At 36.8% G+C, this 16041-nt stretch overlaps 3 protein-coding genes and 1 long non-coding RNA gene across 5 annotated transcripts; 2 read left to right on the top strand and 2 right to left on the bottom strand.

Annotated features, from left to right (window-relative positions):
* Positions 1-913: 913 nt before the first annotated feature.
* Positions 914-4616, top strand: LOC112497907 (G-type lectin S-receptor-like serine/threonine-protein kinase At4g27290). 2 transcript variants are annotated; one of them, XM_025097363.2, is made up of 7 exons: positions 914-2390; positions 2690-2791; positions 2897-3114; positions 3191-3401; positions 3538-3775; positions 3872-4019; positions 4211-4616. In XM_025097363.2, the coding sequence occupies exons 1-7, from the start codon at positions 1118-1120 to the stop codon at positions 4523-4525; spliced, it is 2505 nt and encodes an 834-aa protein (XP_024953131.1). In that variant the 5' UTR covers positions 914-1117; the 3' UTR covers positions 4526-4616. The 2 variants fall into 2 exon arrangements, with proteins under 2 accessions (XP_024953131.1, XP_024953130.1); XM_025097362.2 differs by having other exon boundaries at positions 915-2390; positions 2687-2791.
* Positions 4617-5412: 796 nt separating this feature from the next.
* On the top strand, positions 5413-9330 carry LOC102626299 (G-type lectin S-receptor-like serine/threonine-protein kinase At4g27290). Its single transcript, XM_025097814.2, has 7 exons — positions 5413-6844; positions 7107-7229; positions 7602-7726; positions 7824-8034; positions 8188-8425; positions 8497-8647; positions 8736-9330. Exons 1-7 carry the CDS (start codon positions 5578-5580, stop codon positions 9039-9041), a joined length of 2421 nt encoding a protein of 806 aa, XP_024953582.1. The 5' UTR covers positions 5413-5577; the 3' UTR covers positions 9042-9330.
* Positions 6335-9919, bottom strand: LOC127899747 (uncharacterized). Its single transcript, XR_008051705.1, has 4 exons — positions 9557-9919; positions 7635-8964; positions 6548-6628; positions 6335-6470 (listed from the first exon to the last, which is right to left on the bottom strand). It is a non-coding gene; the product is annotated as an uncharacterized LOC127899747 (long non-coding RNA).
* A 2114-nt stretch (positions 9920-12033) lies between these two features.
* On the bottom strand, positions 12034-15490 carry LOC102615712 (G-type lectin S-receptor-like serine/threonine-protein kinase SD1-1). The gene is made up of 7 exons (XM_006475180.4): positions 14097-15490; positions 13817-13930; positions 13534-13667; positions 13247-13457; positions 12887-13124; positions 12657-12807; positions 12034-12589 (listed from the first exon to the last, which is right to left on the bottom strand). The coding sequence occupies exons 1-7, from the start codon at positions 15346-15348 to the stop codon at positions 12284-12286; spliced, it is 2406 nt and encodes an 801-aa protein (XP_006475243.1). The 5' UTR covers positions 15349-15490; the 3' UTR covers positions 12034-12283.
* Between the last annotated feature and the right edge of the window lie 551 nt (positions 15491-16041).

A 16041-nucleotide genomic window follows, 5' to 3' on the forward strand; every position in this document is an offset into this window, starting at 1 on the left:
TTTTTATCCAGCTCCCCACAGACGGCGCCAAAATGTTGATGCTGAAATCTGCTCGCCCTTCACCCGACCAGATCTTTTCACCAACGTTTACGTGATCAATAGAGAAGATGTCACCTTCTTTCTGTTTCAACGATTGCTTGAGTCCCTGGGGTTTGAATCACCCTTTCTCCTCTTTCTAAGCCTGCGTTCACAAAAACAGATCAGAGACGCCGATGGTTTTACCGGCGTAAACCTTCCGATGCTTAAGTTAGCACAAGGTGTTTATGGGAAAACTATGTAATTTGAATTGTGTGATTTCTTGTAATGCTCTCAAAAGTTTATATGGAATGTAATCTGGTTTCAATTTGGCAGAGTTTTCCCTTTACTCTCCATCTTTTTTTCCTTTTTTATCGGTCTCCTGGCTTCTTATAGCCGTTGTCCTACGTTTCTGTGTACTCTTCACGTCCTCCTTTTCTGGGTGATGGCAGACCCTCATGGGTCTGTAACCACTGGATCGTAGGTAAACGTGGGATGCCATGTCCTTCCCAATGGTTCGGGGCATAGCGAAACTGTCGTGATTTCGTGAGATCGTGTGTCCTTTCTTTGGGCGATGAGCATCTGGCCGGTATATATCTCTGGTTGGTATATTTCTCTGGTTGGTGCTCGTCTCTAGTTGGCACATGCCTGTATAAGATGTTTTACCAAGACTCTTCTCGTGCCATTCAGTTGAGGAGATTCGCTTCAAGACGAGAGATGAGGGCATGGCCGAGCTGGTATTTTTCATTACTCAACAATTGTTTTACTGTTGTCACCAAACAATGCTCTGTTGACAAGGTAAAAGAATTTTGATTGAAAATGACATAAGATTTTTGGAACCACAGACCATTAGTTTAAAGGAATTGTAAGGCTTAGAATTTTTTGTTAAATTCTGTGGATCGTGACATGTCTGGCGCAAAAGGTCCCCCAATAATCAAAGAGAAGGAATTAATATTTTGTTCTCCCTGGTACTTCTGAGTTTTGACTACAAGACTTCAAAGTTCGCACTAAAAAATCCATGGAACAAGTTCAAGAAATAATATCAATGGTATGTATTAAGCCAATCTCCAAGAGTTTAGACATGTTTTTTACAGATACATGAATGGGGAATCCTCCTTTTTTCTTTACTTTTAGTTGTTTTGTCTTTCTCTTGGGAAGTTTGTTGTCATTAGCAACTGATACAATAACACCAGCCACGCTCATCGGTGATGGTGAGAAGTTAGTTTCGTCGTCCCAAATATTTGAGCTAGGATTCTTCTCTCCCGGGAAATCGAAGTACAAGTACCTGGGAATATGGTACAAGCAAGTCCCTGATACAGTTGTGTGGGTTGCAAACAGAAACAGTCCTATCGTCGATTCAAACGCTGTATTAACCATCGGCAACAATGGAAACCTTGTTCTTCTCAACCAAACAGATGGCATTATCTGGTCTTCAAACTTGTCTAGAGAAGTAAAGAATCCAGTGGCGCAGCTGTTAGATACTGGAAACCTTGTTCTTAGGGAAAAGTTTAGCAGTAATACTTCTGAAGGAAGCTATTTGTGGCAGAGCTTTGACTGCCCATCGGACACTCTGTTAATAGGCATGAATATGGGTTGGGATTTAAAGACCGGACGGGAACGATATTTAACTTCGTGGAGAACTGCTGATGATCCATCCCCGGGAAACTTTACTTTCAGGCTTGAAATTCGAGTGCTACCTCATTTATGTATTTACAATGGATCAGTAAAATTAAGCTGTACTGGACCATGGAATGGGCTTGCCTTCGGAGCTGATCCTACAAATACATCCTATCTTTTCCGACCAATTGTTGAGCAGAAAGAGGATGAGATCATTTACAGGTATGAATCTTACAGCAGCCGAATCTTAATGATGTTAAAAATCAACCCATCTGGTGATGTCCAGCGTCTGATATGGCATGAGATGAGTACTGGATGGCAAGTGTTTTTCACAGCGCCAAACAATTTTTGCCAGCTTTATGGGTATTGTGGTGCTAATAGTGTTTGCAGTGTGGACGATACAGCTAATTGTGAGTGTTTGAAAGGATTCAAGCTCAAATTACAGAACAACCAAACTTGGCCCAGAGAATGTGTTCGAAGTCATTCATCAGATTGCATAACTAGAGAGAGGTTTATAAAGTTTGATGATATTAAATTACCCTACTTGGTAGATGTTTCGCTAAACGAGAGTATGAATCTTAAGGAATGTGAGGCAGAGTGCTTGAAGAACTGCACTTGTAGAGCTTATGCTAATTCCAAAGTAACAGGGGGTGGCAGTGGCTGTTTGATGTGGTTTGGGGACCTGATTGATATCAGAAAGATCACTGGATACAACAACGGACAGCCTATCTACGTTAGAGTGCCAGATTCAGAACCAGGTACAACAATGGCATTATTCAAGTTGACAGTGCATATTTCATTCCTTTGTTATAGTTAGTCTTCATTTCAAAAAATGTGAGTTTAATTTCTTGTTGAAGGAAAATGCACTTAGACCTATTTTTCTCAGAAATTAAATGGTCAAAACAGGGAGGAACCAAACTAATAACCAAAGGGACTAACTCATGGTAGGAGTGATTCCAGTTATTTGGCTCTGTCAATTTTTCGCAGAATCAAGCTATGAGTTTATTTTCTTTCCGGTGACTTTCATTGATAACGTATATGTTTTTGGATCTAGGAGACAAGAAGCTACTTTGGATATTTGTAATACTTGTTCTTCCTGTGGCGCTCCTACCTGGTTTTTTCATATTTTGTAGATGGAGGAGAAAACACAAAGAGAAAGGTGACATTTTTTTCTTAATTTTTTCCCCAAATCACTCTCTTATGTTTGTGTAATAGTGCTTTACAGAACATATATACTCACAATTAGGAAGTTTCTGTCTTACAGAAACGACTATGGAAAGTAGCCAAGATCTGTTAAAATTTGACATATATATGAGCGTTGCAACACGAACAAATGAACCCTCTGAAGGGGATGGGGATGCCAAGGGTACGAGGAGGGACTCTGTTTTGCCTTGTTTCAGCTTGGCCAGTGTATCTGCAGCTACAGAAAACTTTTCTATGCAATGCAAGCTCGGAGAAGGTGGCTTTGGACCTGTTTACAAGGTAGAATTCTTGTTACCTACACTTTATTATGAAAAATACTGTTTAGTAAAAAACATTGACGAAATTACAAATGAAGGGAAAACTACTTAATGGACAAGAAGTTGCTGTCAAAAGGCTGTCAAGTCAGTCAGGGCAAGGACTAAAAGAGTTTAAAAATGAAATGATGCTTATAGCAAAACTTCAACACAGAAACCTTGTCAGACTCATGGGTTGCTGTGTAGAACAAGGCGAAAAGATTTTGATCTATGAGTACATGCCCAACAAAAGCTTAAATTTTTTCCTCTTCGGTATGTGATTTATCATTAGCAAATTATCATTTTGACTACCTTGCAGTACTATGATATACTGTCTCATCAGTATTTTTCTTCATCTATCATCTAGGTTAATCGACATTCCTCATACAATATTTTGGTTTTGTTGCAGATCCATCCAGAACGCATCTGTTAGGTTGGCAAACACGTGTTAAAATCATTGAAGGAATTGCTCAAGGGCTTTTATATCTTCATCAGTATTCTAGATTGAGAATTATTCACAGAGATCTGAAGGCAAGTAATATTCTCCTAGATAGTGATATGAACCCAAAAATATCAGATTTTGGCATGGCAAGAATGTTTTGTGGTGATGAGTTGCAGGGAAATACGAAACGGGTTGTTGGAACTTAGTAAGTAAATTTCAATTCCTGAAACTGTCCAAATGTTATTTATTTGTCCTATTTTTGTGTGTATCCTTTAATAAGTGCTCAAATAATGGAATGCAGTGGTTATATGTCACCTGAGTATGCTTTGGATGGCCTTTTCTCTGTCAAATCCGATGTTTTTAGTTTTGGAGTGTTACTTTTAGAGACGCTGACTAGCAAGAGGAACACAGGCGTGTATGATATCGAATCATTTAACCTTCTTGGACATGTAAGTGACAATTTTTTTTTCCCACTTTTGTTTGATCTTTGAACAGATTAAGATGAATCAACTTGTAAACTAATATGAACAAAGCTTAATTGTTGAGTGAAAAAGCTGTGAATTTCCTCTCCTAGTAGAACTAATGAGAAATTACTTTTGTGTTTCTCATTTACCATTTTTGGTCTTCTGTTCTTCTTCAGGCTTGGAATCTTTGGAAAGACAATAGAGCTTACGAACTTTTGAGTCCAGCTTTGCAGCATGAAGCATCATATCAAATGCTGAACAGATACATTACTGTGGCTCTTCTCTGCGTTCAAGAGAAAGCAGCAGATAGACCAACTATGTCGAAAGTTGTCTCAATGATTACCAATGAGCATGCTACTTTACCATACCCCAAGCAATCTGCTTTTTCGTATGCGAGAAGAGGGGAGAAAATTTCGTTTCTACCCTCAAGTAGGGTGTCTGAAGCTTGTTCAGTCAATGGTGTAACACTTTCTTTAATCAGTCCTCGATAGACATCTGGGGCATCAGTCATGTTCATTAGTTTGAACTATATGTTGATGATTCTAATTAGCCGTTACTAGTAGCTAATTAACTTTTAAGCTATATAGTCCAGTCTCCAACACTGTTAACATTGATTATGACTGCTAGTGATTTAACTCAGTTCCAAGAGAAACATGTTGCCAGTGCCATAAATTTAGCTTCAGTAAGATAATTTATTATAGAACCATGACAATGGTGCTGTGTTCACCAAACAATACTTTGACTCATGCAAGTTTATAATATCGCTAAAGAATGTCAAGTTGGGTTGGGAATAACCTTGACAAAATGGTTAGCTCGGGACCACAAACCCCATGCTTTCCCGGGTAGTGGCAAGACTTTACATGGTTTAGAAAATTCAATTAGTTGTGACAGATCTGATGCTGATGGTCTCAAAAATATTACCAGTCATACATAAGGATTTTCCAGCTTATTCGTTGGTTCTTTTCAAAGGATGGGAGTGAAACCTGAACCACTAACGCCTCATTTGAGCCATATCAATTCTTTAGTTATAAGCGAGGTAATACTTTGAGTAATGTTCAAGATATGATTCCAATCTTTTGACAAAGATGTGCGTACCCATTTCTTAGCTGTTTTTGAGCTTTGAAGTTCAATGCCACAAGGTCAACCATGACATTTTAATTTTTTAATTCCCATTTTCTTGCTTTTTTTGAGCTTTGAACAGTCTACAAGACTTTCAATATGCAAACTAACAAAGATCTACTCCACATGGTCAACAATGACATTTTAATTTTTTAATCAAAACTTTGGCTACAACTATAACTTTTAAGTAGTTATTTAATCAGAAATGATAAAGAAAGAGTGTGGATAGATCCTTTAGAAAGCCACAGGAAGTTGCTTCCAGTGTTTAATTATGATTAGCAAGATGTATAGTAGAATAAACATTTTGATTTAACTCAGCCCCGTAAGCTGCAAGGGTCAACCATGAGAAAACTTTGAGAAAAAATTTAAAAGAATCTTATGGCATTGCAAGCTTAAAATTGTCAGTTTAATCTCAGAAATTGAAATGAAGTGCCTTGCAGTCTTCATCTTCTTTTACCTTTTGATCTTAATATTTATCATTGAGTTTTCATTTGCTGCTGATTCCCTTTCATCAGGAAAATTCATCACCGATGGTGAGACATTAGTCTCCTCTTTCCAAAGTTTTGAGCTAGGCTTCTTTTCTCCAGGCAATTCAACAAACAGGTATCTTGGAATATGGTACAAGAGTAGTCCAAGGACAGTTGTATGGGTTGCAAACAGAAATCATCCCATTACTGACAAGAATGGAGTTTTAACATTCAGCAACAATGGAAGCCTTTTACTTCTCAACCAAGAAAAGAGTGCTATCTGGTCTTCAAATTCATCAAGAACACTAGAAAATCCAGTGGCGCATCTCTTAGATTCTGGAAACCTTGTTCTGAGAGACAATATCAGCAGAAGTTCTGAAGAGTACATGTGGCAGAGCTTTGATTATCCATCAGACACGTTGTTACCGGGCATGAAGCTCGGATGGAACTTAAAAACTGGTTTTGAGAGATATCTGACACCATGGAGAAGTGCTGATGATCCAACTCCAGGAGAGTTTAGTCTCCGACTTGACATTAGTGCATTGCCTGAATTGGTAATCATTTCAGGATCAAGAAAAGAGGCGCGAAGCGGACCATGGAATGGTCAACAGTTCGGAGGCATTCCCAGGGTCAAAAACTCAATCTTCATACCAAAATTGGAGCATACAGAAGATGAGTTATACTTCACATTTAGGCCTTTCAACGATAAAGTCATTACAAGATTACTAGTGAATGAATCAGGAACATTGCAGCGTCTTGTATGGAATGAGACGAGCACTGAATGGCGCATGCTGTACTCTTGGCCATTTGACACATGTGACAGTTATGCACAGTGTGGTGCTAATGATAACTGCAGAATCAGTAAGACACCTATTTGTGAGTGTTTGACAGGCTTTATATCCAAATCACAGGATGACTGGGATTCACCTGAGACTAGGAGATGTGTCAGGAAACCATCAGATTGTCCGAGTGGAGAAGGGTTTCTAAAGCTTCCAAGAATGAAATTACCTGAAAATTATTGGTCGAATAAAAGTATGAATCTCAAGGAATGTGAGGCAGAGTGCACCAAGAACTGTTCATGCAGAGCTTATGCAAATTCAGATGTTACTGGAGGAGGCAGTGGCTGTTTGATGTGGTTTGGGGACCTGGTTGATCTCAGAGAATGCTCGGAAGGATACATCTGGGGACAGGATTTTTTTATAAGAGTTCCATCTTCAGAACTAGGTAAGTGTTTTGATTAATGTTTTTCAGCCTATTTCACGTTTAATGCTGTTTTAGAGTTCACCCACAACGCCTTTAGCCAGCATGTAAAACAAGATTAATATTAGCGGATACCCTATACTTGCTAGTTTGCGTTGCAAAAGCAACTGGCAGTGGGCTTGTTTGGCAAAACCAAATTATTAAAAGAGAGAAAAGAAGAAGAATAGTGTGCTCAAGAACTGACTAACAGCAAATTGATCTCTTTTCTTGATTTTTTATGTTCTAGTATCAGTTAAGCATTTGAATACAAAGAAAAGATTAAAGATCATAGTGGCAGTTTCAATCATTTCCAGCACGTTTATCTTAGGCCTTCTACTCTGCATAGCATGGAAGAAAGCAAAGAACAAAGGTAACAGACTCTTCTGACCTTGTTGATTTTCTATGATAAATTTAATAATATTATTATTATTATTTTGAGAACAAAACCAAAACTAAGTTATTTGAAAATTCTTCGAAACTCTTAAATTCCGTAGTTCAGTAGAAACCTTTGTCAATATACATCAACAAACTCAGAGAAATTTTCTTAAACTTTCTCTGTAAAGAAGGTCATGGATGAAGAAATCCGTGTTCTGATTTGTCTATAATTTAGCCAAACCTAATAAGAGCCTCTTAAATTTATCCTCTCAAAAAGAGTCGAATTGAAATACAGGTTAGACACTGACGAATGAGTGTCACAAAGGAATTTTCTTGAAATACAACTTTAAAAGCATTGTTTCTGTAGGCCTGGAGAACTGGAAGGTGGACATAGAAGTACCTTTATATGATCTGGCAACAATTACTACCGCCACTAACCATTTCTCCGAAGCCAACATGATTGGAAAGGGAGGATTTGGTCCTGTTTACATGGTAAAGAATGTTAATTATATATGAAACCCTCAGCAGAAGCACATTTGAACCCTGAAGTTAATAGCAAAACATGCACTATCTGCATGAAAATACACAGGGAAAGCTTTCCACGGGACAGGAGATTGCAGTGAAGAGGCTTTCAAAAAATTCAGGACAAGGCCTCGAAGAATTCATGAATGAAGTGGTTTTAATTGGAAAGCTTCAACACAGAAATCTTGTTGGCCTTCTCGGCAGCTGCATTGAAGAGGATGAAAGAATGCTGATCTATGAGTATATGCCCCACAAAAGCTTGGATTACTTTATCTTTGGTAGCACTTCTTATCCTAACATCAGTCACTTAGTAGTTACACATATGCTATTAATTATCCAATATGATTTTATTTTTTTTATGTCAAGGTAAAAATTGTAAATTATACACAACGTCAAATTCAAGAGTTACTAAAGTTCACTATAACCTGCAGATCGTGAGAGAAGCAAGCTATTGCCATGGAAAAAGCGCTTTTCCATAATCACTGGGATTGCCAGAGGACTTCTCTACCTCCACCAAGATTCAAAGCTTCAAGTAATACATAGGGATCTAAAAGCTAGCAACATTTTGCTTGATATAAACCTGAATCCTAAAATTTCAGACTTTGGTTTGGCAAGAATTTTCGGAGGAGATGACGAAGAAGCACAGACAGAGAGAGTTGCAGGAACACAGTAAGTTTTGTTCCTGTAATATTAATTATTTAGCATTCGAAATAAATTATATAGTTCATACTTTGATGCAGTGGCTATATGTCCCCTGAGTATGCCAACGATGGCACAATTTCAATGAAATCTGATGTCTTTAGCCTGGGAGTGCTCCTGGTTGAGATTGTAAGTGGTAAAATGAATAGAGGCTTTCGCCACCCTGGTCACCGTCACAATCTTATTGGACACGTAAGTAGAAAGAATGAGTGCTGCTTCCTCCTTCAAACAGAACTCACTCTTTTAAGTATATAAAGCATGATTGCTGCAATATTTTCAGGCATGGTTGCTGTGGAATGATGGAAGAGCCCTAGAACTAATGGACATATGTTTAGAAGATTCTTTCGTTGAATCTCAAGTTCTGAGATGTATTCAAGTGGGTTTATTGTGTGTCCAAAAGTTACCTGAAGACAGGCCTGATATGTCATCTGTAGTTTTCCTGTTGGCGAACGATGGGGTCACGTTGCCTCAGCCTAGACAACCAGGTTTCTTCACCGAAAGAGGTTTCACTGTAGGTGCATTATCAAGTCATGAAAAATGTCACTCAGAAAATGCATTAAGTATAACCATTCAGGAAGGCAGATAGCACTCTACAGCCTGGTTAAATTGCAGTCTTGCTTTCAGACATGCTAATACGTGTAAATTTTTATCACTTCATAAAATTTAAGGTCTTCCTTTTCATTGAAAAGCCATAAGAAGTAATTAATTGTTTCCATAAATGAACTGGTGATCAGATTCATAACCATTGCTAGGATGTCAAAATATTCATGTTTGGGAACTGTAGAAATTTTTGTCATTTCATAAAATTTAAGGTCTTGCTTTTCATTGAAAAACTTTAAGAAGTAATTAATTGTTTCCATAAATGGACTGGTGATCATTATTCACAACCATTGTATGATTAGGATGTCAAAATATTCAAGTTTTGGAACTGTAAATTATGTAAGCAATTAGTTGGTCTTAGTATCCTAATGCAAAGTTTGTTGAATTTGCAATTCTATTCCATATAATAGATCAACCAACTTGTACACAAAGACAAACTGATAAAATCAACAATTTTTAAACATTTCATTGTGCCAAACTATCAGGATGACTCCAAGATACCTGCCTGTTCTGGGAAGACCTTTTGTTCCTGTTTCAAGTGTGGCAGCAGCTATTATGGCTGAAATCCACTGAGAGGAATTTGCCAATCAATTTGACTCCAAGATACCTGCCTGGGCATTCAAAACCGAAGCTGTAATCCACTCATCTCATGTGGCACCAACTATGTGATAAATTAAATATCATCTTCTCAATGAGAGGAATTTGCCAATCAATCGACCCAATAGATGCCTAAATGTATACGCAGCAATACGGTAGAGAATTATCTTCTCTACGAATTCAGGAAACTGCAAAATTATTTCTTTTCCGATGTTTCAAATGCATTTCCATTTTGTCTTTTATGCCAAACTCTCAAAATATTTTGGTCAACATAGTGGGGTTTATAGTTCCTTCAATTAGACTCTGCAAACTTATAGTCAAACCACGTGGCATTTATTGTTTAATTTTATCGCTGCAAGTTGCTTTCATTTTTTTTTTTAAATCACTTCGTTGTCTTATGCAGTCACAAATATATTCGTATTTATATGAAACATCTAGGACCACTTAGATAAAGTTTTATTATAGTACGATTTAAATTTTCACCCTCACAGATATTAGAAGAATATTTGTTCTACCCATAAAACGTAATTTTTAATTGGGAGATGATTGCAAAAAGTCCCCAGAAGGACTAAAAAATATTGATTCAAGGTTTGGTGATTAGGGGAAACAATATGGAATTAGAATTAAAATTTATAAGGTGTTTAGTGATGAAAAGGTAACCCAAACTTGCTTCAATATTAGCCCTCGCAATTTTGGAAATTAGTTTCCAGGATTGCGACAGTCGAACTCTACGAATTTTAGTGACTTTTATATAAAGCCAAAAATTACAAAATCATATATAATAGTAGAAATTCTTAGAATTTTAGAAGTCGTTTGGGTTATGAAATAAATTATACAATTGAGAATTATTGCTGAAAATTAGAAATTTTCAGCACTAGTGTACCAACTTTGAAAAATTATTACAATTCAATGATTTTTTGAACAATAAACAAATTTGGATAGAAAGATAAAGATGTCTATTTTAATCATCTATAAAGTTTTATGCATGGAACTCAATGAAAACAGCAATTGTATGACATTTAATATAAACTGTTCACAGTTTTCAGGATAACATAATAGCATTACTTTCATTTAATAACAATATAAATCAATACATGATCATGCTTTCACAATTTTGTCAATGTAATATGCACAAAATCATTAAATCAATCAAATAAAATCACAAATAAAAACAGAAGTTTAAAGGATTACAAAATCTACCTATCTTCAAAATAAAATCAAAACTCAAGAACTTCTTTAATGAAAAACAAAAACACTATCAAAATCTTCCCTTCTTCTCATTAAAAACACGTGAGTTTATTCTAATGTTTGCTGCTGTATTCTTTTCTTTACTTGCCTTTAAGATTTTGAAAAACAAAATAACGTAAGAGGACTTTTTTTATAAGTGAAGCATTTTAATACCGTTACCCATTAAGGTATATAAATTGGTAAAAAAAATTAAGTGATTTTAAAATTTAAAACACTTATCATTAACCTAAAATACTATATACTCTATAAAATACAAAAAAGAAAACACAAAATAATAATAATAATGAAACAAAATACGGGTGTTACAGTGTATGTATTTAAAACTTAGCAGATTAAAAGGAAAAGGTTGCTATTTTGTTTTTTATGACTCACAGTGTGACCTGAATACAAATTCATTGAGGCTCAAACTATTAAATTGTTGAAAAAACATGACAGGTAACAGAATAATTAAAACGCAAGGGGGTCTTAGGAGAGAGTGACACTGGGGTAAGGGGTATTTGACCAAATCAAACTATTAAATTGTTGAAAAAACATGACAGGTAACAGAATAATTAAAACGCAAGGGGGGTCTTAGGAGAGTGACACTGGGGTAAGGGGTATTTGACCAAATCAACAACGGATGTGGAGGCTAGAAGAATTTTCTTGGATAAAAATTTAATTTATTTGATAACCATTTAGTTTTTTATCAAACGAAATTTAGGGACAAGACGCAAATGTTGCTGACTAGAATAAGTTTTTGGGAGCCTTCAATATTTGACCACAAGGATACGGCAAGGAGATATTTCTTTGATGATTACAGAATATTTATTCATGTTCTTTCCGATTATGCTTCAAATTGTTAATGCACTGTCTACAAACAGAATTATTATAAAGTCGTGTTTCAACTTTAAATTTAATATTTCAATTAAATTTTTGCCGCAGTGTAATTCAGTTTTTCTACAGAACATTTTTGCAATGCTACTACTGATACTGTTAGGTAACTAGTTATTCTTATTTTCTAAAAATTTTGAGCATTATTTGGGAAGATCAAAATAAAGTTATCATGCAGGGTGCCGCGTTCTCCTCTTACGTGAGCCAATTGGTCATGTCGTTCCTGTTACTTCCAGCAAATGTAACATATGCTTTCCCGGGAGTGTAGGGCAGAATAGAATCAATATAAAATTATTTGTGAGAATATTTAACATGTATAGAATATGCTTTTTTTTTTAAATTTTGATAAGCAAAAAAAAAAAAAAAAAAAGTAGCACAAACATCATTGAACACATTACTTAGGCTGAGACATTATGCATTTGGAAGTGATCACTCTGCTACTTCAGCAGGGTAACAGATAGGCCAGAGAGATCCCAAAGTTTATTCTCATTGTTTCTGGGCAAAGTTAACGTTCTACCTTCCCTGTAACTCTGTGATGGTGATTTCATTTGTTGTAGATGATTGAGGGTAGCTTGGTGAAAATTCAGCTTCAGGAAGACTCCTTTCCGTAAAAAAACCAGGCCGATTTGGTTCAGGCAACAAACTGTCGCTGCTCAACATTAGAACCACAGATGACATATTTGGCCTATCTTCTGGTCGATGCTGCACGCACAACAGTCCCACATGAATACATCTTAACACCTCAGTCGGTGGATGGGAATCGGCTAATGTGTCGCCAGCTAGTTCCATTGCTCTCTTTTCTTTCCAGAGTATCCATGCCTGAATAATAAAACAAGAAATGAAATGTTTGTTTCAAAATAATTTAAGTGTTATTTTCTACTCTTACATGTCCAAGAAGATTATGGTCATGATCTGGGTGGGAAAACCTCCAGTTTTTCTTCCCACTGACTATCTCTAATACTAAAACCCCGAAGCTGAATACATCAGATTTCACTGAGAAAAGTCCTTCAGCCGCATATTCAGGGGACATATAGCCACTGCAAAATAACATTGATATATAAGTTCAATCTACAAGCAACGGAGGGTAAAAATCATCAGGAATATAAGTGTCCTTACTATGTTCCAACCACTTTGTGTGTATTGGTCTGAATCTCATCTCCTCCAAATATTCTGGCCATACCAAAATCTGAAATTTTTGGGTTCATATCGTTGTCCAGTAAGACGTTGCTGGCTTTGAGATCCCTATGTATAATCCTCATTCTAGAGTCTTGATGAAGATACAGAATTCCTCTGGCGATTCCACCAACAATATGAATGCGCTTCTGCCAATCAAGAAATGTGGCTCTTGCTTGATCTGGTCAACATTAATCCATTCCAGTCTATATCTAATTAAACTATCCCCCAATGAGTTCAAACTTAAAGGTGACACAAATAAATTTTGAAAGTGCTGAGATTTGACTCTACGAGAGGTCATACCAAAAATGAAGAAGTCCAAGCTTTTGTTTGGCATGTACTCATAGATTAACATGCTTTCATCTGCTTGTATGCAGCAACCAAGAAGCTTCACAAGATTGCGGTGTTGAAGCCTAGCAATCAATGTAACTTCATTTTTGAACTCTTCCATTCCTTGTCCAGAACCTTTTGACAGCCTTTTAACTGCAATTTCTTGCCCCTCTACCAATGTACCCTGTAATAGATCTCTTAGAATTAGTTTGTATAAAAAGAAAACCTGACTTAAACTCTGCAGAATGCCAGAATATTACCTTGTATACTGGCCCAAATCCACCTTCTCCCAGTTTATTGTAACTTGCGAAGTTATCTGTGGCCTTTGCTATACTGGCAAAATCAAATTCCCATAATTCCATATCTTCTTTCATATGACTCATCTTTGTTAATCCTGAAATTGTAGGAGAATTCCATCATGGACAGTGAACTTATTAGTTACTAACTAGAAACAATAAATCCTATTTTCAACTAATCCAAATGAATGATACTGGCATAGTTTACACTTTAGATTGTACAAAAGTAGACCCCTAATGCCTTTACCTTGCTTCTTGAGTTTCTTTCGCCAGATACAAAAGAGCGATGCCACTATGAACATTGCCATCAATAATACAGAAGCAATTATGATTCCTACTTGCTTCTTCGTCACAGAACGACCTGAAATAGTTAAAGCAAAAGTTAATAGGTTGTACGAACGGGTTTTGAGCATAATGGGTTTCGAGCATTTCTTTTTCCAGTCTTGCAATTATCTGCTACTAAAAGTATTGCTGAGTGAAATTTTCAAATGAAAATCTAATCTTACAGAAAATAAATCAGAATGTACCTCGTTCTGATGCGATCCTGATATAAAGATCTTGCCCACCGTCATTGTATTCTTTCATATCCATTAGGTCACCAAACCAGAGCAAGCAGCCACTTCCTCCTCTCTCGACATCTGAGTTTGCATAGGCTGTGCAAGAGCAATTTTTCGAACACAATTCTGAACATTCCTTGAGATTCATACTTGCGTTAAACCAAGAACTAGAAGTGTCTGGCAACTTCAGCTTTACATACTTTGGAAATTCATCTCCATTTCTACACTTCAATTCTCTCTCTCTGACACAACCTTCAGACCAATTATTTGGTGATTTTGGCACGAAACCCTCCAGGCAATCACATCGACGACTGCTGTTGGTCGTACAACGAGCATTTGCACCACAGACTGAATAAAGATCACACCGATCTAAAGGTGCATAATAAGCAAGGAACCATACATCTTGTTGAGAACTCCAAATGGAACGCAGAACAAGACCAGATTGGTTCACCCATAACCTTGAAACTGCAGGACCCTTGGCATCACACTCATAGTAGACTTCATTCTCATTTATTACAAATTTGTAATCACACAGTGGAACATTTTCTTTCAGTGGAGGAGTCCCCGTAAAACCAAGGCCATTCCACGACCCAGCTCTATACTGCAACACAGATCCCTTCCTAAGAACTAGTTGGGGAAATCCATGAGTATCAATCCACAATGAAAATTCGCCAGGAGCAGGATCATTTATGCTTTTCCAAGATGATAGGTGCCTATCCATTCCTGTTTTAAAGTTCCTTCCAAGCTTCATTCCAGGTAGCAAGGTGTCACAAGGATGATCAAAACTCTGCCACAAAAGGCTGTTATAGTTTCCATCTGTGAGGACAAGGTTTCCCGAATCCATGAGCTGCACAACTGGGTTTTTCATTGTTATCGATGTGTTGGACGACCAGAAAATTCTATCTCGGCCATCCAGTAGTACAATCCCTTTACTGGTTACATTTAACAATCCTGACTGATCGGTGAGCGGAGTTTCTCGGTTGGCTACCCATGCGACTGTCCTAGGAGAAACTCTCTTGTACCAAATTCCTAAGTAACGTTTTGCTGAAGTACCTGGGCTGAAAAATCCCAATTCAAAGGTTCCATTAACTGAAACTAGAGTCTCACCATCTCTGATGGATTGACTCGGTGTAATATTATCATTTGCAGCAGAAGCTCCTAAGATAAACAACAAACAAGAGTAAGCACCCAACATTTTACAACTTTTAATTGATTTTCTCATGCTTTTATATCTTCAATCGATCTGCTAGCTTTTATATATAAAAAGCAGTGATGCATGATATGCATTGAAGGATAGCACCAATATAATTCTCCTACCAAAGGGAATAAGGTCCAAAGGCATTAACACAGTACTTGTTAGTTGGAACGTTGAAAGTTTAATCAATACTGTCGACTAAAGTAGTTGTGTACTATGGGACCTTTTTTTTTTCGGAAAGGTACTCTACGGACTTTGAATTGTCTAAATAGGTGACTAGAGCAAAATTCATCAGAGCACATTCACTTTTTGCCAGGGCACATTCACTTTTGGTGGTAACTGAAATGAATTCTTCAAAATTTTCAATTATGTATAATATCTGCAGTTAAGCTATCTTCTGAACAATTTACATATTTATTGGTTCCTAAAAGCTTATCTGATAATCATTTGAACACATAAGTTGATAGTTTTATTTGAATTATCACAATTCATCTGCAGTATTACATTTACCCTCGAAGGAATTTTGATTTAAAGCAAACGCCAACAAAGGTGATTCAGAGAGCTTGTGTTTCAACTACCAAGTGTGTATACAAAACTATCTGTATTTTACATTGTTAGGTAAATAAGAGCACCAACTCGGCCATGCCATCATCCCCACCCGGGGTGGATCACCTTAGCCGAATGGTACGAGCAGAACACTGATAATGAGCCTTCTACAAA

This window comes from Citrus sinensis, chromosome 9, assembly GCF_022201045.2.
Source record: "Citrus sinensis cultivar Valencia sweet orange chromosome 9, DVS_A1.0, whole genome shotgun sequence".
Taxonomy (NCBI): Eukaryota; Viridiplantae; Streptophyta; class Magnoliopsida; order Sapindales; family Rutaceae; genus Citrus; species Citrus sinensis.